At 43.4% G+C, this 25964-nt stretch overlaps 2 protein-coding genes across 2 annotated transcripts in view; both read left to right on the top strand.

The window, feature by feature from the left end:
- Positions 1-11732: 11732 nt before the first annotated feature.
- HRH1 (histamine receptor H1) lies at positions 11733-13253 on the top strand. The gene has a single exon (XM_016209968.2). The coding sequence runs from the start codon at positions 11733-11735 to the stop codon at positions 13200-13202; it is 1470 nt and encodes a 489-aa protein (XP_016065454.2). The 3' UTR covers positions 13203-13253.
- Positions 13254-19420: 6167 nt separating this feature from the next.
- The window catches only part of ATG7 (autophagy related 7), a 217036-nt gene continuing 210492 nt past the window's right edge, over positions 19421-25964 (top strand). The window contains exon 1 of the mRNA XM_016209928.2: positions 19421-19448. The gene's annotated coding sequence lies outside the window, so the exon portion shown is untranslated. The remainder of the gene's footprint in view (positions 19449-25964) is intronic.

The following is a 25964-nucleotide window of genomic DNA, read 5'->3' as shown; positions in this document are numbered from 1 at the left end:
TTCAGCCCTTATTTCTTCAAGTACCTTTATATTCCCACTCTTTTTCTTCTCAAGATATTACATGAATGCTAGATCTTTTGTTATAGTCTCACAGGTCCCTGGGCCTCTGTTCATTTTGTTTGTTTCAATCTATTTTCCCTCTGATGTTCAGATTGGGTGATCTCTATTGTTCTGTCTAATTTCTATTGTTCTGTCTTCCAGTTCACTGATTCTTTACTCTGTTTCCTCCATCCTGTTGTCAGGCCCAACCACTGAGTTTTTATTTCAGTTATAAGATTTTTCAGTTCTAAAATTTCCAATTTGTTCTTCTCTTCATCTTCTGTTCCTTTGCTGAGACTTTCTATGTTTTCATTTGTTTCAAGTGTGTTCGCGTTTGTACATTGATGCGTTTTTATGATGATTGCTTTAAAATATTTGTCAGATAATCCTAACGTCTCTGTCATCTTGGCATTGGTATCTATTGATTGCTTTTTTAAAATTCCATATGAAATCTTCCCATTTTTGACATAGCAAGTAAGTTTTTACTGAAATGCAGACATTTTCAGGATGTTACAGGACACTGGGTCATATTTAAGCCTTCTGTTTTATCTGGCTTGATGTGACAGTGCTGTGGCGGGGGCAGCAGAGGCAGTGGAGAGAGTATGCACGGCCTCATTACTTCAGGGTGGGAGGAGAAGTCCAGGTTTCCTGCTCGGCTTCTGTGATGTTGGGGGCCGTACTTGCTCCTCACTAGGCTTCCAGGAATAAATCCCTGGCTGTAAGCTGTGCCTCCTTACCGCTCCCCACGTGGCCTCCACTGATGCTGTGGAGGACGGGAGGCAGTGGTTGTCTTCACGCGATGGGGATGAAAGTCCCAGCTCCCTGCCAGGGACGCCATCCCTGGTCTGTTGGGTGACCTTGTTGCAGCCTGATAAGGGTGTATCTTGGCTCCTCACTTAGCCTTTGCCGGCTAGGATTGGAATGGGGCTCCAGTGTTTTCTGTGGTGTTTGGCTGCAGTAGAGCATTTATTTCCTGGAAGTTTTCTTTTTGCTAGGCTGCCCCTTTCCTGTCCTTTGTCTAGACACAACAGGCTTTGTGTGTGGGGGGGGGGAGGAATCTTTTATTTTTGTCTGTGCTTATGGGCACAGAGTTTCTGAATAGCCACCTTCTCCAGCTGAGGGTCTCAGATACATGTGGCCGCACAAAAACCCAGGGAGCTGATAGTCATTGTGTCATTTTTGGGGGGTCCCAGAGTTCCCAGCTGGGTTGCCTTTGCCTCTCCACCTTTCAGAGTCATCTTATGTTTGTTTTAAATAGGCCCAGGGTTTTTACTTGTACTTAGCAAAAGAATAGGGAAAAGCACCTTTACTTCCCCTTCTCTGAAGCAGATGTCTCAGTATGTTTTAAAAGCTCTCCAGGCAGCCAAAGTTGAGAACCACCAGTATAGACTGTAAACTCCATGAGGGCAAGGATTGTGTCTATCTTTTACTGATGATAACATCTTTAAATAAAGATCTTTTGGATGGATGGATAGATAGATAGATAGATAGATAGATAGATAGATAGATAGATAGATAGATAGATAGGAGGGGCAATAAGATGGGTGGATGGGAGCGTGGATGGATGGATAGATGAATGAATGAAGCAATGAATGAATGTCAGAATGGAACTGGCAGCCAGACTGGTTCACGCTCACCTGTGTCCCTGTACGTACATACTCCAGTGTAGACACAAGTCTGGCTTCAGAACCATCAAGAGGGCTTGACCAGCAGGTGGCGCTGAGGAGCCCCAGGAGTGCCGCTTAGGTGGCAGCTGCACTGACACTGAGTCACTTGAGTGAAGGAGACAGAGACCTTAAAGAAACTCCTCACTACCTTGGAGCTCTCTCTTGAAAACATCACATCTGCCTCTCCTTTCTCTCTGCCAGCTCTTTTATTTACTTCAAATATCACAAATAACTTTTTCTCTCAGGAAGAGAACAGCCTGGATGACTTTGGTCTTTGAAAGTGCCTTCCTCAAGGCTTAATCTCCAGGGACTTGGAACACAAAAGAAAGCATTATTCATCATGTCCTGAAATAATATGTGTGTGTGTGTGCTGGGCCTGGTGTTGTGTTTACTGTGTCCTTGTCTAATGTTAGCGCAGATATTCATATTTCCAATTCCATGAAATCTTTTTTTAGCATTTATTGACGTCCCTCTCTTTTTTACCATAGTGAGAAGAAGGGTGAGTGAAAGGCAAGAGGTGGGGATCTGAAGCTCATTCAAAGGTCTTAGAAAGTGGTGTCACTTGGGCCTTTAAGTGAAACTTGATCTTCAGTCACTCTTAGATCTTAGTGCCGGGCACCCAGGCCTATAAACTCTAGAAGCCCCTGTTTCTACATCTTTAAAATGGGCGCAAAAGTGATTCTTTAATTGTGAGGTCACCAGCACTGTGAAGATTAAATGAGTCAACCCGGAAAACCTCCCAGCCCAATGCTGGTATGCAGAAAGTCTTTGAGATATTACTTTTCTTTCTATTCATTGCTTTTTAAGGCCAGATGGTAAGAGATAACAGAGCTGGGCTTTATATACTTGTCTTGCTTGCCATTTAGTGATAATTATCCTTCAGCTTCCTTTTCCTGTGCCTAATTTTTTTTTCCTAATCTTTAAAATCCCAGCCTGTCACACCATGGATGGGGGTTAGGAAGAGCAGATAATCAAACATATTCAACCTCCCAATACTTAAACCAAATTAAAGAATGAGCCATCCTAGAGGTACAGGAGAAGAGAGCTGATGTAACTGAGCTATTTCCATAATTCCACTCCTGATGATTAAGTCAGAAGTCATTGTGTCACCTTTACAAGAAATCACGAGGTACACGTAATCAAAAACTTAGTACCAGCTAAAGTTGTCCTTCTGCTAAGCCATTAGTTTGCTTTCATTTAAATGACACTAGAATCTTTCATTTAGTTCTATTTCCTTCTTTTCTCTGCCTTTTGGGAAACTCAGAGTCAAATTTGTGCCTCCTCAGGAGTGGTTCTTTAGCACCCACCCTTAGTTTCATCCATATTGTCTAATACTTCTTTATTTCCTTAAAAAACAAACAAAACTAGAGCCTGGTAGGCATTTTGGGGAGCAACTGATATACATAAACAGATTTTAAAAACAGAGATATGGAAATCCAGCCAGCTTCTTTCTTGGGCCACTGAATTTTTTTATACAACTTTATAAAGGTATAATTTACACACCATAAAATTAACCCATTTTAAGTGAATCATACAATTCAATTGTTATTAAATTTACAGAGTTGTACAGTGGTCATCAGAATCCAATTTTAGACCATTGCCATCAGTCTCAAGAGATCCCTTCTAGTTCCCAACTCTTACCCCAGGCAACCACTAATCTACTTTTTGTCTTAGTGGATTTGCCTATTCTGGACATTTCTCATAAATGGAATCATACAGTGCATTGCCTTTTATGTCTGGCTTCTTTCACTTAGCATGATGTTTTTGGAGTGCATCCATGTTGTAGCATATATCAGTATTTTGTTCCTTTTTATTGATAGTCTTTCATCACATGGGTATACTGTATTTTGAATATCCACTTACTAACTGATGAACATTTGTGTTGTTTCCACTTTTTAGCTTGGTATGAATAATGCTATGAACATTTACATACAAATTTTTTGTGAAGATATGTTTCAGTTCTCTTGAGTATATATGTACATATGAAATCACTGGGTCATATGCTAACTATGTTTAACTGTTTGAGGAACTGCCAGGCTTTTCCACAGTGGCTGTACCATTTTACAGTCCCACCAGCAGTGTATGAGGGCTCTAATTTCTCCACATCCTCTTTAGCACTTGTTGTCCGTCTTTTTAAATTACAGCCATCCTAGTGGGTATGAAGTGGTATCTCATTGTGGTTTTGATTTGCATTTCCCTGGTAAGTAATTATGTTGAGCATCTTTTAATGAGCTTATGAGCCATTCCTGTATCTTCTTTGGTGAAATGTCTATTCAAATCCAGTGTCCATTTTTTAATTGGGTTATTTGTCTTCTTTCTATTGAGTTGGAATAGTTCTTTATACATTCAGGACATCTCAGATATGTCAGCTATATAATAAATATTTTCAGCCATTCTCTAACTTTCCCCTTTTTTAGTGGTGCCTTTTGAAGCACAAACATTTTTATTTTGATGAAGTCCAGTTTAGCAACTTTTTTTCTTTACTTATCGTGACTTTGGTATTTTATTTAAGAAATTTTTACCCAACTAAAGGTCACAAAGCTTTTTTCCTATGATTTCTTCTAAGAGTTTAAGAGGTTTAGCTGTTACATTTAGGATCGTCATCAATTTAGAGTTAATTTTTATGTATGGTGTGAGGTAAAGGTCTAAACTCATCTTTGTACACATAGATATCACTTCTTCCGGCACACGATCATTGCGTGGGTCAGCTGCCTTCCTCCATCCCTCCCACCACTTCAGCATGCCTGGAGATGAGCAACACCCCTGCTCCATGGCAGCCTCAGACCCCACTTCCCCGCCATGTCAGTTCACAAGACCAACAGACTGTCTTGACTGCACACAGTCCCAATTCCATTTTTCTAGAAGAAGAAAACAATGGACCGATTGGCCCATTTTGGGTCAAATGACAACCTCTGGTCCAATTGCACATGCCCTAGGGGTCAGGGTTGTGTAGTATAACTTTGGCTGCCACGCTCACCCCTGGATGGATGATAGTTCTCAGAGAAGGACTCTTGTTGTAAGCTGAGCAGATACCCCCAAAGGTGTCTACTCCTGAGTCAGTTCAGCATTCTGGATCTCTGGTAAACTAGCTTGACTTTTCCAGCTCTGGGCTCACAGGTCATGGCCCCAAAATTTGTTTTTTCTTGACCTGTGTTCAAGTGTTCATGGAAACAAATGAAACAATTGAATAATTTACAACATTTAAAAACTATAAGATTTCATCTGAAAATCCAGCTCTTATCTTTCATTTTTAAAATAGGCAGATCTGGGCTTGTAGCACTTGGTGGCATCTGAGTGGCACCTGGACTCTTCAGAGATTATACTCTCCAGTCCCCACCACTCCCTCTTGTTCCACAGACAGTCCCCCTGTAGTAATTTTTATTCCTGAAACCATAGACATTTAAAGGTGTGCCTCCACGCATCGAAAAGCTCATGGGGCCACTGCCTGCCCACAAAGTCATATGCCTCTTGCATCTTATCCAGAGGATAACTCTTAACCCAGCACTGCCTAGATTCTAAGTCTAAATCCTGCAGCACTGGACTCGAAAGGGGATTTTGACATTTACAGTCTGCTCTCTGCACCACAGCCAGTGGCGCTGATAATCCTGCATGTTTTATGGAAATTATGCTCTGACCAGACTTCATGAGAATATGCAGTATTTGGGGCACCTTCATGCATGATGCCTTTTTCTCAGAATTAGAAAAAGAAATTAATATTCTGACTTACTCGACTACAATACCAAATATGGCAGAAAGTAGAGCAGTTTGGAATGGGAAGTGGTGGATGAGGCAGGTTAGAATATATTAAGAAAGGAATCCCAAACTCTCACTTTTTACCAAGAAAATAAAAGATGTGCTAAGAATGTGGAAGGCATTTCATTTTAGAAGATCTTTCCCAATAGAATAAACCTTTTTTTTTCTTTATTGATTTCAGAAAGAAGAGAGAGAGAAAGAGAGAGAGGGAGGGATAGAAACATCAATGATGAGAGAGTCATTGATCGGCTGCCTCCTGCACACCCCTGACTGGGAATCCAACCGAGATCTCCTGGATCCTAGGTCGATGCTCAACCACTGAGCCATGCCCAGCCAGGCTAAACCTTTTTTTTTTTTTTTTTTTAATGAGTTCAGTTAGTTCTTATTTTCCCTATTATAAAACCAAGATGTTCTCATAGTTGAAATCTTGGGAAATACCAAAGATAATAAACATCCACTACCCAGAGGAAACCAGTATTAACATAAGAGGGACTCACCCTTGCTCTCACTCTGTTAGTTAATAGAATTGGCATCATCCTGCACAAACAATGTCTTCTATAAATTTAATCTCCTTATAAGCATTTTCCCATATCATACTGGGGCTCCACAGATGTGATTATCAATGGCTGCATGTTCTGTAGCTATCCCATAATATATTTCATTCCCAAATATCAGATTATTTCCTATCATAAACAATGTTGCAATGAGCATCTTTATGCATAACCCCTTATTCATGCTTTGGATTACCATGAACGGATTTTCTAATAATCAAATTTCCAGGAAAAAATAAGAAAGTTAGCAGAAAGGTATCAATATTCATCAATAGGATAAATCTTATCTCAAGTTTTTTGTTGGTTTAAACATCATTGTGAAAAATATGCCCACACCTTCTGCACTTAGGTCCTTCTCCCTGTGTCTTCTTTATCCATTTGGGTCTCATTTCCTCAGAATTCAACCACAAAACCTCTCTTGAGTATCGATCGCGTGCCAGCCTGGTGCCAGCACAGGAGAATGGCAATAGGTGAAAAGGTGTGGTCCCTGCCATCAAGGAGGGGGCATCCCCTTGATCGTCATGGGTGTCACAAATCAGAAACAGAAGTAATGGACACGCTGCATGCCCTAGAGTTGCACCCTTTTTAGTCAGGGAGAACCAGCTGAAGAAGGAATGATTAGATAAGTGACATAAAGAGCACTGTTAGAAGTGCTGTGGGTACACACAGAGAGGAGCACTAAGAGCTTCAAGGCAAAAGGATGCTCCAGGCAAGGAGCCCAGCACAAGCAAAGGCACACAGTGTAGAAGAGCTTCCTTACACCTTGGCCCCAGCATGTCTTTCCAGACTCATCATTCTACACTCCAGTCACTTATGACAATTCTCTCCTAATTCATTGAACTCAGCTCTATACTTTTATTCTTTCATTTACTCAGCCTTAAATTCCTCTTCCTTCTTCCTGGTGAACTTCTACTCATCCATCAAAGCCCAGCTCTCACATCACCCCTTTTCTGATGTCCTTCTTGACATCAACACTCTGCCTTGGGAGAAGCTGTGTCTTCCTCCTCTGTCCTGCCACCTGCTTTCATCTTACCTGAGTCATCACACTTGTCCCAGTTGAATTCTCGAATTTTTAATTTAATTTTTTAAAATATGTTTTTATTCATTTCAGAGGGAGGAAGGGAGAGGGAGAGAGAGATAGAAACATCAATGATGTATCATTGATTGGCTGCCTCATGCCCGCCACTACTGGGGATCGAGCCCACAACCTTGGCATGTGCCCTGACTGGGAATCAAACCCTGACCTCCTGGTTCACAGGTCAGCATTCAACCACTGAGCCATGCTGGCCAGGCTAATTTAATTTTTGATGCTGTTTATCTTATGTCTTTCTTTTCAAGCTAATTGACAAAGTTCTTAAAAGCAGAGCAGTGTATCAGTTAGGATGATTCTGTTGGCTGTGTGTGATAGAAAATCCAAGCTAACCCAGTAGTAGAGAGTCCTGGCTGGTAAGGCAGCCCCATTATCATCAGAGACCTCAACTTTTTCCAAATTATAACTGTACCTTTCTCATTTTGTGGCTCTTTCTCATGGCTGCTTAAAGTCTATTCATCCTGTCAACATTCCAGCCACCTGGAAGAAAGAAGGGCCAAAGAAAAGAACAAATCCTCCCTTTAAGGCTGCCTTCAGAAAGTTGCAAACTACATTTTTATTTTCATTTCTTTGGAACTTAGTCATATGGTAATCTCCAGCTGCAAAGGAGCCTGGGAAATGTAGTCTCTATTGCAGACAGCCATGTACTCAGCTAAAAGCAGAAGTCTATTCCTAAGCAGAGGAGAACTGATATTAGAAGACTGTTAGCAGTTTCTGCCATAGTGAAAAACAGGGAAAGATCAAGGATAATTCCCCTGAACCAGACTGAGCCGGCTGTGGGATCCCTGTGTCACTCACCAAGAAATGGAAGAAAATACAACAGCTACTATTAATTAATTGAGCACTTCCTGTACGTCAGGCACTAAGTGCTTACTTTATCCCCATTTTAGAGGTGAGGAAAACTGAGTCTTGGTGAAGTCTGGACCAGCTCATTGGGGCAGAGAGAGGATTAGAGCAGAGGTTTAGTGGTTTATAAAGCACCTGCGTTCTTAATTGCTGCCCTGTTCTACCACTCAAATGAGTTCCGAGCCATCTGAGGACCAGCAGTGCTGAACTGGGAGGGGAAGTGGAGGGGATGAAGCCACGGGGGAGCATCTCTCCAAACCCTCCAGTTCCTCTTGCCTGCCCTTTCTGGCTATCAGCAGAGATCCTTGCCCAACAGTCTCTTTTATCTAAACCCAACGCCTGCAAGTTTTACTTTGGAAAATAATTACCTGTAGGAAAGTGGGAGTATTTTGGAATCAGACCCAGGCCACTTCTTCTTGCATACCTCCCATGATGGGAAGCATAGTATCTCTCAAGGCAATTCACTGCATTGTTAGATAACATTTACTTTTAGAAAGTCTTCCTTACCTTGAGCTGAGAGCCGTGTTCTTTAGTAGTTCAGGGTGCATATTCTTCAGTTAGCTCAGCGGTTCTAAACAAAGGATCATTTTGCCCCCCAGTGGATATCTGGCAATGTCTAGAGGTATTTTTGGTTGTCATGACTGGAAATGGGAGAGAGGTGCTACTGACATCTAGTGAGTAGAAGCCAGGGATGCTGCTAAACATCCAGCCAATGCACATGACAGCCCCCCACAACAAAGAATTATGAGTTCAAATGTAGAATGAGGGCGGAGAAACTCTGAGTTAGATAGACCTAGGTTTGAGTCTTGGCTTCGCCAACTGCTTCCTGGCTGTATGGCCGCTCTGAGCCTGAGCTGACTGCCCCACCCCACTATCTCCAGTGATCCTCAACAGTCCAGGGAAAGAGGTCATAATATTTTCCTATAATACAGCTGAGGAAATTGGGGACCTGACTGTTTTCTCAGGTTCCCCACAACCCATCAAGTGGCAGAGCCTGGGTGAGAAGGTGAGAGCGTTCTCTCTCCATCACTTGCTTCACTATGGACACAATGCAATAAAGAACCTACAGGCTCCTCCTACCTTTCTTCTCAAAATGCCCTGTCCAGTGTGCCTCCTCTAGCTCCTATTCTGTCTCCTCAGAGCACATCTTCTCACCAGCCAGCACCACCTCTGAAGGCTTGGTCTTGACCCTAGAGAGGGTACCTCAGAACCCAGTGGTGTCTGGACAGACTGAGAGGAGTGTGGCCTCTTGGTGGCATGAGGTGAAATGAGGATCTGTGTCCCCAAGTACCTCCATCCTGTGCCAGAGTGCCATAACATTAGTTATCTCACTGAGTAGGGTCTGTTCAGAGATTAGGTGAGAGGAGGAGAGTCTAGGAAGGACTTAATGAGCCTATGTATGACCTGGGCAGCCACACAGGCCCTGGGCACAGGATCCCAGAGTTTGGTTTAAAGTTCTGCTGTCTCCATCTTGAAATTCTTAATAATATTTTAATTTTTAATTGGCACTGGGCCCACAGATTATTCAGCCAGTCATGATGTGGCCACTCCTGCTGTCCTCTTGGCTGCCCGCCCTGTAGGGCCCATTTTTTCAGGCTCAGTGCTGGAGTCACATGTTCCCTCAAGCTTCCCCCTCCTCTTCTGACCCCCCCACCCCCAGCCGTCAGCGTTGCTCAGGGAGGGGTAGCCTCCAAGTGCCATGTGTATGCAGCGTGGGTACTGCAGTTGCCTTTCCAGGGACCCTCCTTCGGAATCCCGTGGTTTAAGACCAAAGTGGATTTGCTCGTTCCTGAAACAGATCACTGAGCTGCAAGGGAGTGTTCACCAGTAACAGTCTGTTGAATGAATAAGTTCTAAGCTGAGATATTTCGGACCATCCTGCTTCTCACTCACTAGGGCTGCCTTGGGAATGCAAAGCTCTGGCAGTGTTTTAGGAAACCGCTTCCTGCTTTCTTCCAATCAAAACAATAACAAATAAAATCCGTGAGAGGATGCCGCCTTAGCCTTCCTAAGGTGACTGTGGGCAATTCCAAGGAGTTTCAGTTTGGTCAGGGCTGAAGGTGAAGCTCCAATTTATTGACTGAGTATTGGATGGAGAAGTACAGAAAGATACAGACTGAAGCTGTAGATTTGGGAGTTGTCCACACAGAGGTGATGGCTGGGGTGAACCGGGGTGAGTGCATAAGGCCTGTGAGGCTGACAGCATGGAGTGAGAGGGGCAGAGGGCAGGACTGGGCCACAGGAGGAGAAGAACAAGTTCTTGAAAAAGTCAGAGGAAGCACACTCAGAGAAGTCTGAGGGTTGCTCTGCCTGGCTGTTCAGAGCTTGAGAAGAACGTGGAAAAATACCTAAAGCAAGACTCTAAAAAGGAGACCTGGAAAAGCCTTTAGTGATCACCTACCCTACCTTTCACATTTGACCAATGAGAAAACACAGGCTGAGACATCACTCAGAAAATTAGTGGCAGAGCTGGGGCAAAATCAGTGCCACCCAGTGGTGCTTTTCCAGTAAACTAACTCAACAGGTTCCTTCCTCAAGGACCAAATGCCTTGGGGTCATGATATTTATCTTAAAAAATATGAATTTGGCCTTATACTCAGGAATTTATCTGGCTTTGCCTTAATGTAAAACTAGTTTTTTCCCCTAAATTATTCAAAAAGATTTATGATCTCTGTGTTTCTCAGTTTTCTTTAAACTCATGTCACTTTTTGATGAATATAAAAAATCTGGAAGTTTTAATACCTACTTTTACTTCCCACCCCAACTGGTGATCACCAATAACAGGATACAATCTGTTCTCAGTATAGACCCGCTAGCAATGTATAGTTTTATGTCATAAAAATGTTTTTCAAATATAAAAGTAAAATAATAATAAATATGCTTTCTCAAGTAACAACCCTCTCCCCATTTGAGAACCATTTGTCTAAGGAAATGGGCTCAACTTATTTCCTGCTTTGTGTACCCTTGGAGCCTCTTCCATATCAGTTAGGGGTGCTTTTAGTTGTCAGTAAAAACTCCCGCAATAGTTTCTTAAGCAAAGAAGATATTTCATTATTTCCCATAATAACCAGTGTGAAGGAAGAAGATTCCAGGTTCTGTTCAGCATCTCAACTATAATAGGACTCTCTGGGTTGTCATCTCAGCGTTTTTCTTAGCATTTCCCCGATGGCCCCAAGATGACCTCCATAGCCCCAAGCATCACTTCCTGTGAGGAAGAAAGCAGCAAAGTGGGAAACAATGTTTTTCCTTGTTTTGCTCATTTTCCGGAGAGGAAGCACTTTCCAGAATCCCACCTTTGCCAAGAGACTTTCCCGTTTACTTCCTTGGCCACAGTTGTGTCTCATGCCCACCCCTAGACCAGCCACTGGCAATGAGGAACTAGAGCACCGTATTCAGCTTAAACCAATCATGATGCAGCCCACCTTTCCAGAACACGTGCAACGTGGGACTTATACAAACTTCACCTTGTTTTTGTCCAACTCCCTCACTAGAATGCAAGCATCTTGAGGGCATAGATTTTTGTTTTGTTCACTGATATATTTCCAACACCCAGAACAATGGCAGAAATTCAGTAAATAGTCATTAAATGAAAGAAGGAATGAATGACAAGAAAGAAGGGGGTATAAGCTGTAGGTAACCAGCAATGTCCACTGCCCCTGATCACATACAACCCCAGTCTGATCAATGTGATGGTACTAAGTGACCGTTGATCACCAAGACCTAACCTTAATCCTTCTGTCTTTCTTCCCAGGGAGTGAGCCATAGCTGGAGGTTGCTCTTTTGTCAATGACCTTTCCCAACTCTTCCATCATCTTAGAAGATAAGATGTGTGAAAGGAACAGGACCACCATGCCCATCTCCCAGCTAATGCCCCTGGTGGTAGTCCTGAGCACCATCTCCTTGGTCACAGTGATGCTCAACTTGCTGGTCCTGTGTGCTGTGCGCAGCGAGCGGAAGCTGCACACCGTGGGGAACCTGTACATCGTTAGCCTCTCGGTGGCGGACCTGATTGTGGGAGCTGTTGTCATGCCCATGAACATCCTCTACCTCTTCATGACCAAGTGGTCCCTGGGCTGGCCTCTCTGCCTCTTTTGGCTTTCCATGGACTACGTGGCCAGCACAGCATCTATTTTCAGTGTCTTCATCTTGTGCATTGATCGCTACCGTTCTGTCCAGCAGCCCCTCAGATACCTGAAGTACCGCACCAAGACCCGAGCGTTGGCCATCATCGTGGGAGCCTGGTTTCTCTCCTTCCTCTGGATTATTCCTATTCTGGGCTGGCATCACTTCATGCCGCAGATCTCAGGGCAACAGAGGGACAAATGTGAGACAGACTTCTACAATGTCCTCTGGTTCAAGATCATGACCGCCATCATCAACTTCTACCTGCCTACCTTGCTCATGCTCTGGTTCTACGCCAAAATCTACAAGGCTGTCCGGCAGCACTGTCAGCACCGGGACCTCATCAACAGATCCCTCCCTTCCTTTTCTGAAATTAAGCTGAAGCCAGAGAGCCCCAAGATGGGGGCCAAGAAACCAGGGAAGAAGTCTCTCTGGGAGGTTCTGAAAAAGAAACAGAAAGTTGCTGGTGATGGACCGGTCTTGAAGCCACCATCCCAAGACCCAAAGGAGATGAAATCTCCAGGTGTCTGCAGCCAAGAGGATGATGAAGAAGTGGACAAACTTCATTGCCTCCCACTTAATACTGTGCAAACACAGACTGAGGCGGAAGGAAGTGGCACAGGCTACATAACCACTGACCAGAGCCAGAGCCAAAGCCAGCTTGAGATAGATGCGCAGAGCATGACTATGCATGGGGCCAGTGAGATATCAGAGGATCAGACCCTAGGCGATAGCCAGTCCTTCACTCCAACAGACTCGGACACCCCCACAGAGTCAGCATTGGGGAAAGGCAAACCGAGAAGTGAGTCCAGCACAGGCCTCGATTACATCAAGTTCACTTGGAAGAGGCTCCGCTCGCATTCAAGACAGTATATATCTGGGTTGCACATGTACCGAGAGCGGAAGGCCGCCAAACAACTGGGTTTTATCATGGCAGCCTTCATCCTTTGCTGGATCCCATACTTCATCTTCTTCATGGTCGTTGCCTTCTGCGAGAGCTGTTGCAACGAACATGTGCACATGTTCACTATCTGGCTGGGCTACATCAACTCCACACTGAACCCCCTCATCTACCCTTTGTGCAATGAGAACTTCAAGAAAACATTCAAGAAAATTCTGCACATTCGCTCCTAAGGGAGGCTGCAGGGAGATGCGACAAAGTGATATTTAGGTTGTCCCTGAAGAAAATGGAGGGGGAAGGCCTGTGCGTTGCCAGGTTCCTGGGCTTTCTGGAGTCAAAACAATAGTCCTTGGGGCTGGGTCATTTGGAAAGTTCTTAGGCACCATCGAAAGAACTGCAAATAGTGGTCAGCAGAGAATGTACTCTGAGTACAAGAGAGAATATTTCCAAGAGAATCGAATCTGGATGAGCACTCCTACTCTCACTGTAATTCAAGCTTCCAGACTTGAATTAATTGGCAGTTGAAGGGACTCATGGGTAGAGTTCCACTGGAGAGTTAGAACTCCAGCTCCTTTCTGGAATGGAGCTATATGACTGTGCAGAGACCTTACACATGCAGAGATACTGTCCCTTTCCAAGGGTCACCTTGAGAGGCATAACAGCTATTCTACTGTGACTGCCACTTCTCAGAATACCTCTCTTCTGAGCCTCTTTTACAGCTGTCTTCAGAACCAGTGTCTGAACCGCCCTGGAAATTCTGCCTTATTATTTCTCCCTCACACATGGCTCAGAGTTGATAGGAAATTGGGCAGCTTGCACACCCATCGTTTTCAACCCCACATTCCTTTTAGCTATTAAAAAAAATGATGATAAAAGCTGCCCTAAAAAGAAAAAGAAATTTTTTAATGGTTTCACATTAAACATTTTTAAAAAGGGAATGGGAGAAGAAAGCTGTATTTCTTGAGTACTATGCCAGGTTTATCTCATTTAAGCCCCATCACACCCTACAACAGGAGGGTGGTGTGAGGAGAGACACAAACTGAGGTGCAACATGGTGAAATAAGCTGCCCAAGATCACATAGCTAGTTATGTGAGAGAACTAGAATGAAAACCCTGTGGGGTTCCCGTTCATCGTAACACATTTTCTCCCAAAAGCAAATATTTGTCCTATGAGTACAAGCGCGCACACACACACACATGCACACACACAAAATTCTTGAGAGTGGTAGCAATTCTCAAAAGAATATGTTGTGAGCAGGAACAGCTGATGTAGAATATGCCTGTGGCCATTGAAGGTGATACTTTGAAGGGACAGTGTGCTACTTATCTGTGAGTTCTGCTGTGTTTGTCCAAACATGGTCATGTTCTTTTACAGTCACATCTCTCAAGTAAAACTAGTAAAGGCATGGAAACATACAATTTTACTTGGTGTTCATGTTGTAATCTGTTGGTGACTTATATTTTAAAACTTGATGCTAAACTGTAATATGTGTAGCAAATGGGGTGTCCATGTAAGCTGGCATTTTGTGTCTTGTGTTCCTGTTTGCATGATCTGCTAAAATCAGAGATTTTTTACCTACTTAAAATATGATATTTAAAAGTATACTGTTATCATTTTGACTTACCCAGGTCTACTATTCTGAGTCTCTTGGATGGAGATGTACTGAAATTACTGTCAAATGTTACAAGAGCTCATATAGGGTTTCTCTTTGGTTTCTGATCACATTTGTAAATGGCGTTAGAAAAGGACCTACTTTTCAAAACTAGCTTCACACTCACTCTGCTTTGCATCCCCAAAAGCTCTTCTTGCTCAAAACTGTGGGAGCTAAAGAGACTTTTATCCTGGTTTTAGAAGCTGCAGCTGGTCTGTTTCCAGGTCAGCAGACATTTCTCAGAAGGCCAGTGAAAGCATTCTTCCCTAGGATCCCTCAGGACCAAGGAACACCTAAAAAGACCATTCTACGCAGACAAATGGCTAAGTGCTCATTATTTATGTTGATGAACAGTTAAGGCAACTAGTGAAGAGAAGTGGTTATGAGCTCTGACTTTGGGTCAGAGTAACCTGGATTTGAGTTTGACAAGAACAAGAAACGATCAACATAAATTGTCAGAGCATAAAGAACAAGGTCCATGCATTATCATATACAGTGTTTATGATGCTTGTAGTTTGGTTGGTACACAGAGGGAACTCATATGTCGTTTTCAAACATACATGAGTATATGCTATGTGCCGGGCTTCATGCTTTACCACCATTATCTAACTTAACCTTGATAGCAGTCTCGTGAAGGAGATTTCCATGTTTTCACAAATAGGCAAACTGGATCACAGAGAGGTTAAGGACCAGCTGTAAGATCTGATTCTGAAATGTTCTTCCTTTCCACTGTATCAGCCTGCTATTCCCACTCCTGTCTGAATGATTGGATTAATTTTTGAATTTATGAGGGACTAAATTCATATGAGATAACTCAGCCCCAGCCCATTCAGCAAAGAATCAGTGACCGATGGCTTGCACAAAATCCAGTTGAAACCAGGCTTTCTGCCCTAAATACCTTCTAGGAGAGGGCTGTTATAGAGACCTTGATTATAGATAAGAATCTGAAGATTCAGAAGCTCCTATGGATTTCTTTTTATGGGCTTAAAGCTGATGAGCTTAAAGCCAACTCCTCATATGGCTAGTTTGCCAAATTTATCAAACATTGGCTTCTTTTTAACTATTTACAAGGTTTACAACAATGCATATTGGATGAGGCTTTTAAGAACACTTTTCTACCATTGTGAAGATATAGTAACTGATTCTCAATTTCCTTCATGGCCATGTATTGAAGAAGGTTCCGTATGCTCTGCCCCTAGCTCACTGCTACTGCAGCAACAGACTGAGTTGGAGAGAGGGGAGAAATAGAGGTGAGGAGACTAAGGGTGAGAAGAGGGGGAAATGAGGGGTAGAAATTAGAGGAGTGGGGGAGACAGAGGATCAGAGAAGACACACCAAGGGGAAGAGATGAGGGACACCAAGGGACAGAAGAGGAAGAAAGGGCGAGATACAAGTGCGGAAGGACAGAGAAGGGGAGAGATTAAGGAGCAAATGGAGGAGATTAAGAGGCAGACAGATGGAGACAGGGGAAGACAAAGGGAGAAACAGGAATGGAAGGGGAGACAGAAAATAAAAGGTGGAGTGGGGGACAGAAAGAGCGTAAACTAGGTAGCAGAGTATTAATACACCCAGGAAAAAGCTACATTCAAAAACATATTCTTCATTAATGTATTCATAAGTTAAATTTATTCAGAGAAAGAATGAACCATCTTTAGCTTTTGATAAATAGAAAATGCCTTCAAATGCTTCTCTGAGACACATGAAAACCAGTTAACTACCACATCACGTAAATCTTTAAAAGCTTGTGAAGCCATTCCATCCAATAGAAATTGATATAAACCATAGAAGTTGGTCGTTTGGTTCCTTGGTTTACAGAAAATTGTTGGTCTTTCTTTTGAAGTTGGGCCTTCCAGGAGGTAGATTTAATAGTCTTAACACACGGTAAAAAGATCCTGGGGCTCTGCTGGCTGTGATGCACTCTAAGTGCTGTAAAGAAAGAATGCTAAGATCTAACTTGCCAACATGTCATTCCCCAATTTCTTGGGCTTTCAAAGACAAGGTTGTGTGCCATATGGTTCCCATTGTGGGGACTGTGTGTACTCCTCAACTGAGCTGGAAGATAAGCATGAAAGCAGATTGACCTGAGTCACTTGAATAAGCATCACAGTCTTGTTGACCTGCTATGTCTGAGAACATTCTCTTGCATCTTTCTTGATGTTCCACCATCTTGGTGCCTCCCCATCCTGGGCAGCAAGGCAGGTCTTCTGTTCTGAACCTCACCCTAATAAGGAGGCCACATTTGTGACTTGAGTGACCATCTATTTTGTATGTCCAGACATCATCTGTTAATTTAACAAGTACTTCTTGAACACTTCTTGGGCCAGGCATTAGGAGACAATGGAGAACAAAGCAGACATGATTTCAACCATATGAAGTTACTTTAGGGTTGCAAGCGACAGAAATCAGGTTTCTGAATGGCTACTGAGGTGTTTTGTGGAATCCAGTAAGGTTTTAGATGACCTTGCCTCCGGAAGGGCTTGAGCCAAGTCAGCCACAGGAACCACAATAGTAGAACTTCCCTCTAGAATACTGCCGTTGATCTATTTTATTTATTCCTGTTCCTACATCTGTGAGCATCAGTTCAAAAGCACAAAGCTCGAGTAAAGAATCGTCCTATGTCCACCTCAGCTGCAATCAGCTCTGAAGGGAGGTGGGGTGGGGTGGGAGCAGGTGGGACATGGGGTACAAACATGGCTGGAGGACCAGCAGTTCCTAGAGGAGCAGGAAATATTGTGAGTTGGGAAGAAACCCCAAAAGGTATTAATTACAAGGATCTTGAAGTCCAGCAGGGGAAACAAGCTTATAAAGAACTAACTTCAACCTATCCTCATATATGCTTAATAGAGTGAAGCCTAGAGATGGTGGGTGTCAGGCACATAGGAGGTCACATCCCTACTGTTGTTTTTTTAAATCAAATTTATTACATTAAATATATCAGTAAAATGCACCCATTTTAAATGTAGGGTTCAATGAATTTTGACAAATGTGTACACCCACACCATCTCCAGCTCAATCAAGATAGATAAAACATTTCTAAAAAGTTGCTCATGCCCCTTTGCAGACAATGCCTCCCCTTTATGCCCCAGGCAACCACTGACTTGACTTCTATCACTATAGATTAGTTTTGCTGATTCTAGAGCTTTACATAAGTAGAATCATATAATATGTTCTCTTTTTCCATCAACATTTTGTCTAAGATTCACCCACAATTCAACTGGAGTTTGAAGACAGAAAAAGGGTTAGACAAGCAGAAGAAGTGTGAGGGGATTGCAGATGGAGAGAGAAATGAGCAGGATGTGATTAAAACATCAGAATTAGTGTAGTGTGACCCAAGCATGCAGTCTGAGGGGGCAGTGGCAGGGGAGGAACCTGATATAGTGGGGACAGTTGACAATGTTGAATTTTACTTGAGCCCCGTGCTCTTAAAAACCAGCAATGGTTAAGAAATCCTCCCTCACCCCAACACACACACATACTCTTGTGCTTCTGAACTGGTTTACTGAAAGAAACATCAATTCTCATGACTTAGATGGGACTTATGGGTGCCTCCTTGTTTACTGTGGCAAGGTCAGACACAGTCTTGAATTCCTATTTTTTGTCTCCACTGATTAAAGAAAAATGCCTAATAACCAACTTTAGTTAAGCTCTCATTCCCCAGGCTCCCTAATGTTGACTCACCCACATGCTGAAGCAGCATACAACCCCTCCCGAGAAAAGGGGGGGCTCAAGGTAAAACAGTCTGATTTACTACTAGATCAGACCACCCTTTCTTCCCACTTTCCCACACCCAGTTTCTTCTAGTCTTCTTCACTCTTCTTCCTCACTGAAGAAACTCTTTTCGCCTAACCCTTGAGACATTTGCAGATCTTTTGGTCAGAGCGATTTCCTATTGCAATATTTCCCTCCCCTGTTGCAATAGCCTCTCCCCTCTCCTCCCCCATGCTGTGTAAGAATCCTTTTGAATAAAGTACCTCCTTACTAAGTCAAACAGGCTTCGATTAGAATCCTGGCCCGAAAGTTCTTTAACTTCAGCAAGCCCTTAACTTTTCCTGGCCTCCATCCTTTCCTATGTAAAATGGGGGTAATATAACACCTACTTTGCTGGACCTTTGTGGCAATTAGAGATGTGGAAACCTGCAAACATGGCAGATAATCAATAAATAGTAGTCATTACTCTTGTTATTATGAGTCTATAGAGCTACATCAGAGTCACTTTGTGAATGGCCTGATAGATTAGGTTTATACTCACTACTGTATTTTCAACACCTCTGCACTGCTTGGCACATAGTACACGCTCAATAAATAACTTAGGTGCAAAACTATCCCATTGGAAGCGCAGTGCTTTGAGAATAGGGCCTCGGTGAGAATGCGCAGATTGGTCACTGTCGAATTTCATTGGCCTTTACCTATCACAATTCTCATCTTCTGTCTCTCCACGCCTCTCTCCGAATGGTCCCTGGAATACATTTGATGCTGCCTCTCCCCGAAAATGGAAATGCTAATAATTCCTGTCCTCTGAAAAAAAGAGAGAAGGTGGAGCGCTTTTACAAAAGCCTAGGGGCATAAACTCCTTCCCGCCTCGGAGAAGGCGCAGCCCCCCAGGACCTGCTCGCCCCAGGGGGCCTCGCCCACCGCCTGAGGCTCCGCCTCCCCCGCCTCGCAAGTTCCTCCCACTCAGCCCGGTGCTAGGGGCTCGCTTCCCACGCGGGCCCGCGGCTCCGTGTACGCATGCTCACCACTAACCCCGGGCAGGCGGGGGCGGGGTCACGTTGCGTCATCGGGGCGCGCTCTGCGGACGACGCTGCGGTTGCCGGAAGTTGAGCGGCGGTAAGTGAGCCGCGCTGGTGTGGGAGCGGTGGGGTCCTTCGGGGTAGGTTTTGGAGGCCTGGCGGGACGGGGCGAGCTCGGCTGTGAAGGCGAAGGTCTCAGAGAGTCTCGGGATCCTCCATCCCCCGGGGAGTGACTGACTCTCGCCCTCGTCCTCCTGCAGTGACGTCCCCTCAGATTGCCTCAGCCGGGGTCTTCTGACTCGGGTGGCCCTAATTTCCTAAGCCAGTCCCTTGAGTCCTCCGACAGGGCGAGCTCAGCATGTCCGGCGGTGGAGCGCGGCAGCTAGGACGCCAGGCTGCTCGTCCTGGCTTTGCCCGGATTTGCTGTGTGACTGGCACGTCATCCCCCTTCCTGAGCCTTCTTCCCTCATCTGTAAAATGGGAGTGATAATAACCCGATCTGTGAAGCGTGGACGTTAAGTTGGGCTTCTCTGAGCTAAGGTTCTTGATTCCTCGGTTTGGTCCGAGGGTTGTAAACTTTAATGCTTAGTCGGGTAAGGTAAATGTAGATGTAAGAAAATTTCTGTATCATAGAGTCAACTTTTATTTTTACTGAATTGAGTTATATGAGCACAATACTAACATATATGATGATGGAGAAGTGAAACCAAATCTCCAGTGTGTGTGTGTGTGTGTGTGTGTGCGCGTGCGTGCGCGCGCTGGGGTCAGTCTCTTGTTTTTTAAACCCTTGGTGACTAATACATTTTTTTAAAAATTGGCAACTAATTAAAAATCTTTTAAACTGCAACTGAAACCAGGCATATCTGTGGCTTCTAGTTTGGGACCTTTGAGTCCCAGATTCCCTTGTCCATTGAATACTTGGATTTCTTCTGTGACACTGCCACTGGTTAAAATTCTTAAGTGACAGAAGCTTACTACTTCTTGCTACTCCTATTTGGACTTCCTCCAGCTCTGACTCTTAAAAAGTCATAAATTGAGCTGAAAGTGGTTACCCAGTAATTTCAGCTCATTGTCCCTCCTTCAGGCTCTTAAGGCTCTCACTTCCACTTTATTGCCCACACATCTTTGAAAGCTGCTAGTTTGTCTTCCTCTTCCCACCTTTTCATCTTCAGGCTAAGCTCATATAATTTCTTCTTATATTAGAGAGAGGAAGGTGGCGGAGAGAGGGAGAGACACATGGATTTGTTCCACCTATTTATGCATTCATTGATTGCTTCTTGTATGTGCCCTGGCCTGGGATTGAACCCGCAGCCTTGGTGTATTGGGATGATGCTCTAACCAACTGAGCTATTCGGCTAGGACTCATTTTTTTACCCACAGTAAACTCCACAACAACTGAGAATATTGTTATGTGTCAATCAGGCATTATTGTAAGCATTGGTGATGTAGCAGTAAAATAAAAACAAAAGCCCTGTTTCATGGAGCCTTCTTTTTGATCATGGTGGCCGCAGTTGAGGTGATAGTCAATAATACAGTACTTCTAATGGGTCATAGGTGTTTCGGATCCTGATAAACACTTTTTAAAAAAAGAAACAAGAGGCTCACAGGCTGTGTTTCACCTGTAGCCCTTTGCTTTTTTTTTTTTTCTTTCAATATATCTTTATTGATTTCAGGGAGAGGGAGAGAGAGAGATAGAAACATCAATGATGAGAAAGTCATTGATTGGCCGCCTCCTGCACGCCCCCGACTGGGGATTGAGCCCGCAACCTGGGCATGTGCCCTGACCGGGAATCGAACTGTGATCTCCGGTATCCTAGGTCGATTCTCAACCGCTGAGCCACACCTGGCCGGGCTAGCCCTTTGCTTTTGATGCTTCTACTTTCTGGAACATCTCTCCTTCCCCCTCCATTTTTCTTGGCCGACTCCTCCCTGCCCCTCATGTGACATAATTTTGAAACCCTTTAAGAAATTGAGCATAGGGTTCTCATTTGACCACAGGGTCCTTTTTTTGCTCCCAGCCAGCCTCTCATAATAGAGAATAACCGTAAGTATTTATGGAGCTTCTGCTATGCTTGGCACTGCTCTGCAAGCTGAAAATACCAAAATGAGTAAGAGACACATCCCTGTCCTCTAGGAATTAACTTTTTGTAATTCAAGGAGCTGGACAACAGCACTATTATATGAAGCTGTTGTAGAGGTTTGCTGGAGGAGGATTTAGGGTGCTCAGGTCAGGGTAAGACATCAGAGAAGGCTTCTGTGAGGAGGTGTTGCTTTACCCAAGTCCTAACGGATGAGCAGGACTGGACAGGTGGAGAGAGATGAGAGGTGGGAAGGTAGTGCAGACACTGGGAGTAGTGTGAGCTAAGGGCTGTGGGTGACAGTGCATGACCTGCAGGTAGTTCACCCAAATTGGAGTATGGAGTTGTAGGGTAAGACGTGACTGAAAATGTAAGCAGGAGACATCATATAGGGCCTTGTGGACAATAGCATATTAAGAACACAGACTTTGGAATCTAAAATACTTGTGTACCAGTACTAGCATTGCCACTGAATTAGTTTTGTGACCTTGAGCAAGTCACTCTCTTTTAAAGCTTTAGTTTTCTCATCTATAAAAAGAAATATAAGCCCTCCCAGGGTTGCTGTGAGAATTAAATGAAGTATTTGTTATCCACTTGGCTCTGGTAGATGGTAAACAATAAACTATAGCAGTTAATATTGCCATGCTGAGAAGTTTGGACTTTATTTTGAAAGTGTGATGGTGGAGAAGGATTTTAAACAGGGTGTGACATGCTCTCATCTATTTTAAATTACCCAGGCAGCATTCTGGTGATTACATTGAACAGGGTTCGACCAGTAGGGAGACCAGTTGGGGCACTGTTACCTGGTCTAGATGACGAGAAGGAGGCTAGATCGAGGCAGTGACTGTGGAGGGGGAGGGGAGAGTGTGGATTTGAAGGATGAAGTGGGATTTGCTGGACTGGTAACTGATTGAGTGACCCCATACAGGGGAAAGGAATCAAGATATTGGGGTGGGAGAGAATGACTCCTCTGCATGGTAATAAGTAATAACAGAATTCTTTGATTAACGTTCCCTGAGATTATTCCTGACCTCCTCTCAGATTGCCTCTGCCCTCCAGTTTTACCCATGAAAGAATGAAGTTCACAAATGCCTTCCTTCTCTCCTCTTTTTCCCAATCCTTACTTCCACTTTTCTCAGTGTAAGTAAGGCCCAATTGTGATTCAAGGGAGAAAAACTGGTGCATCAGACTGCATTGTTATCCGATTGTGGTGTTTTTTGGACTAAGATTTATAACCCTATATTCACCTCTATGAAATTTTTTTTTTAATCGTCACCCAAGGATATTTTTTCCATTGCTTTTCAGCGAGAGTGGAAGGGGGAGAGAGACAGACAGACACATCGAATGGTTGCTTCCCGCAGACGCCCCAACCAGGCCTGGGATCGAGTCTGCAACTGAGGTACGCGCCCTTGACTAGAATAGAACCCACGACCCTTCAGTCCCCGGGGTGATGCTCTACCTATGGAGCCAGACTGGCTAGGGCCACCTATATGAAATTTTTAATCTTGTTAAAATAGGCCTGTCATTCTGGGCAGTCAGTGTCTTTTTTATTCTGAATTTTTGTTATCCATCGTATTGCCTTTTCTTCCCTGCTTCACGTCACATGTAGAGTTGATAAGCAAGCATTGTTATCCAAGTTACTGATAAAATGTAATGACAGTACCTTATTGAATCGATTTGTTTGTGTCTGTTTCACTGCTGTAAGAGGTTTAGCACACATGAAATACTTTGTAAATACTGATGAGTATTCATTAACATAGAAAAATAAAGTACAGTAGTCCCTCCTTATCCATGGGAGAACACGTTTCTAGACCCCCAATGGATGCCTGTAACCATGAATAATACCGAACCCTATAAATATTTTGTTTTTTCCTATACATACATACATGTGATAAAGTTTTATTTATAAATGAGGCATAGTAAGAGATTAACACTAACTAATAAAATAGAATAATTATAACAGTATACTGTAAGTTATGTTAATGTGGTCTCTGTCAAAATATCTTATTGTACTGTACTCACCCTTCTTCTTGTGATGATGTGAGACGATAAAATGCCTGGTAAAGTGAATGATGCAGGCATGGGGAGGTAGGCTACTATTAGGCTACTATTGACCCAGAAGGAGAATCATCTGCTTTGGGTAATCCTGGACCGTTGAGCCATGACGATGTTGATGGTCGGATGTCAAGGCAGATGATGCCAAGAGCTGAGAATCCTTGATAATCGAAGGGTTTTTTTGTTCGTTTGTGTTTTTACTAACAGGGGTGGCATATACAGTGTGGATATGCTGGACAAAGGGATGATTAACAACCATGGCAAGACAGAGCTGGACAGTGCAAGATTTTATCACACTACTCAGAACGATATGCAATTTAAAACTTATGAATTATTCTGAAACTTATTAATATTTTTGGACTGTGGTTGACCTTGGGTAACTGAAACTGTGGAAAGTGCAACCATGGATAAGGGGGGAACTACTGTAAAAATAGATTGGGCAGGACCAAAGACTGAGCCAAAGACTTATCACTATTAGCTCCTTTCTTATTAACATCAGTTCATTCCTTAACCAGCATTCTTTGAATAAGATTATTTCACCAGTTCTTAATTCCTCTAATTATTATTTTTCCTCTAATTATGATTCCTCTAATTAGTATTTAATTCCTACATCTTCACCTTGTCTACTAGGGTATCTGGAACAGTCTTGTCAGAGACATTTCTGAGGTCCACATATCCTATATCCTGTGTGTATGGTTCTGTGATCAAGGCAGAAATGAGTTACTTCATAATGCTTGTTTCTTAAATAAACCATAGTGGCCTCTTGTGATTACTCAGGTCTGCTGCATACAGTTGTGCAGGTTATGTACTGCGCAAGAGGTCGCATCTGAGGGGGTTCTGTTTAGATCATAGGCATCATGGGTGTATTTTTATAACAGTTTTTTGGCAGACAAGGGTAAATGTCTTGAGCTAACCTGTTCAATATATTACAACAATTTTCTAAGAAAAGGAAATAAAATGTTTTGAAGGGGTACAATTTTCTAATTGTACAAAGGTACCATGTGGACTAGAATGTCTCATGACATCTTTCCTAGGAGCAAAATATCTGTTCAGTGGGATACAGAATCCATCTTTATTCTCATTTTTGGAAATCAATTATTTTGAAAATCTGAAATCAGGTATTGGTTTGTCCCAGCTTTTTAGCACTTCTCCCATTTTCCAGGACTCCTTAAAGGTCCCCAGAAATGAAAACCACAGAAACTGTTATTCAGAAGCAAGCCTTCATTATTCAGCCAGCTTTTAGAAACAACAGATTTTAGTGGTTGGTTGACATAAGGGCTCCCCAGCTATTCAGGTGAATCCAGGTGGTTATCCCTCATGTACAGAAAGGACCAACATGATTGGTGGAGGTAATAAATAAACACTCAAAAGTAGGCATACTGTTCTCCATTATCCTTGTGTTGTCTCTCTCCTCTTTTCCAGGTTTCTCCTCAGCTTTCGCTCTCACTTCCTTGTATGCATGTCACACCCCACAATGCTGGTATCTAGTGCGTCCATTCTCAAAAAAACAGGCTGGATGAGAGCAGATTATATGTGAAGGTTCAAGTTATTACAACAGAAGGAAAACAAAATAAAAAAAAAAACGACTGCCTGAAGTAACCAGTGAGAATTCAGGTTATGGTTTGAAGACTAGAGGTGACTGATTGGCCTTAGGAAGAAAAAAGTGTCGATTCTGTAAGAGTAGATGGCTCACGTGGAGGTGAGGTGACAACTTGTTTGTAATAGCAGTTATCCTGCCTGTGTAGGTAACCAGCTGTTACCACCAAACAGCAGTCACAAAAAAGCCATTTTGTCTTGTAGATACATCAGTTTGGCTCAGGGGCACCTTGACTCTAATGCAATTTTTAAAAGGAATTGAGGCTTCTGTACCCAGCTGGTTCCCCTATAGGAGTCCTGAGTTTTCGTCTTCCCTTAAAGCCTAATCTTTCTTCTAAGTCTGGAACTTCCCCCCTTCCTTTTGGAAGCAGTCTTGCTAATTACTTCCAAAACTCGTGAAGTTGCAGAAGCATCATTAGCCGACAGAACGTGCATTGGCTCCATATGCCAAAGGGGCCCTCTCCCCACTTCTGGCCATCTCCACCTCCTTTTTACCCATCGGCAGCTAAGAACATACTTTGTTTGTATCAGTAGGACTTGGTCACGTGGTTTGGTGCTTATTTTAATGACTGCCAGAGCTCACAGCCCCACAGCTGGGAAAATGAGAACAGAAGCCTGCTCTATGTGCTCCATTTTGGCTCAGAGAAGCTACTTCAGGGCCAAATTGCAGTTAAGCTGGCACTTCTGCTAAGTGAATGGCCCCACGTGGCCCCAGAGAAATTGAACACAGAGTGCTCCTAACCCCTTAGAACTTGTCCCCTGGACTACCCCTTCTTGTCCTATAGCAGGAGAACATCTGTTTCATTTTAATTAAACCTCCGCTGTGACTACCGTGAAGGGAGGTGAGACATCAGTGAGGTGTGTTCTGAGGCAGAGAAGGTTTT

Source organism: Miniopterus natalensis, chromosome 15, assembly GCF_054644295.1.
Source record: "Miniopterus natalensis isolate mMinNat1 chromosome 15, mMinNat1.hap1, whole genome shotgun sequence".
Taxonomy (NCBI): Eukaryota; Metazoa; Chordata; class Mammalia; order Chiroptera; family Miniopteridae; genus Miniopterus; species Miniopterus natalensis.
This window is presented reverse-complemented; position numbering and strand designations above follow the sequence as displayed.

Excerpts from the sequence above, each read along its gene's own strand:
- HRH1 (XM_016209968.2), top strand. The coding sequence starts at position 11,733 with ATGACCTTTCCCAACTCTTCCATCATCTTAGAAGATAAGATGTGTGAA.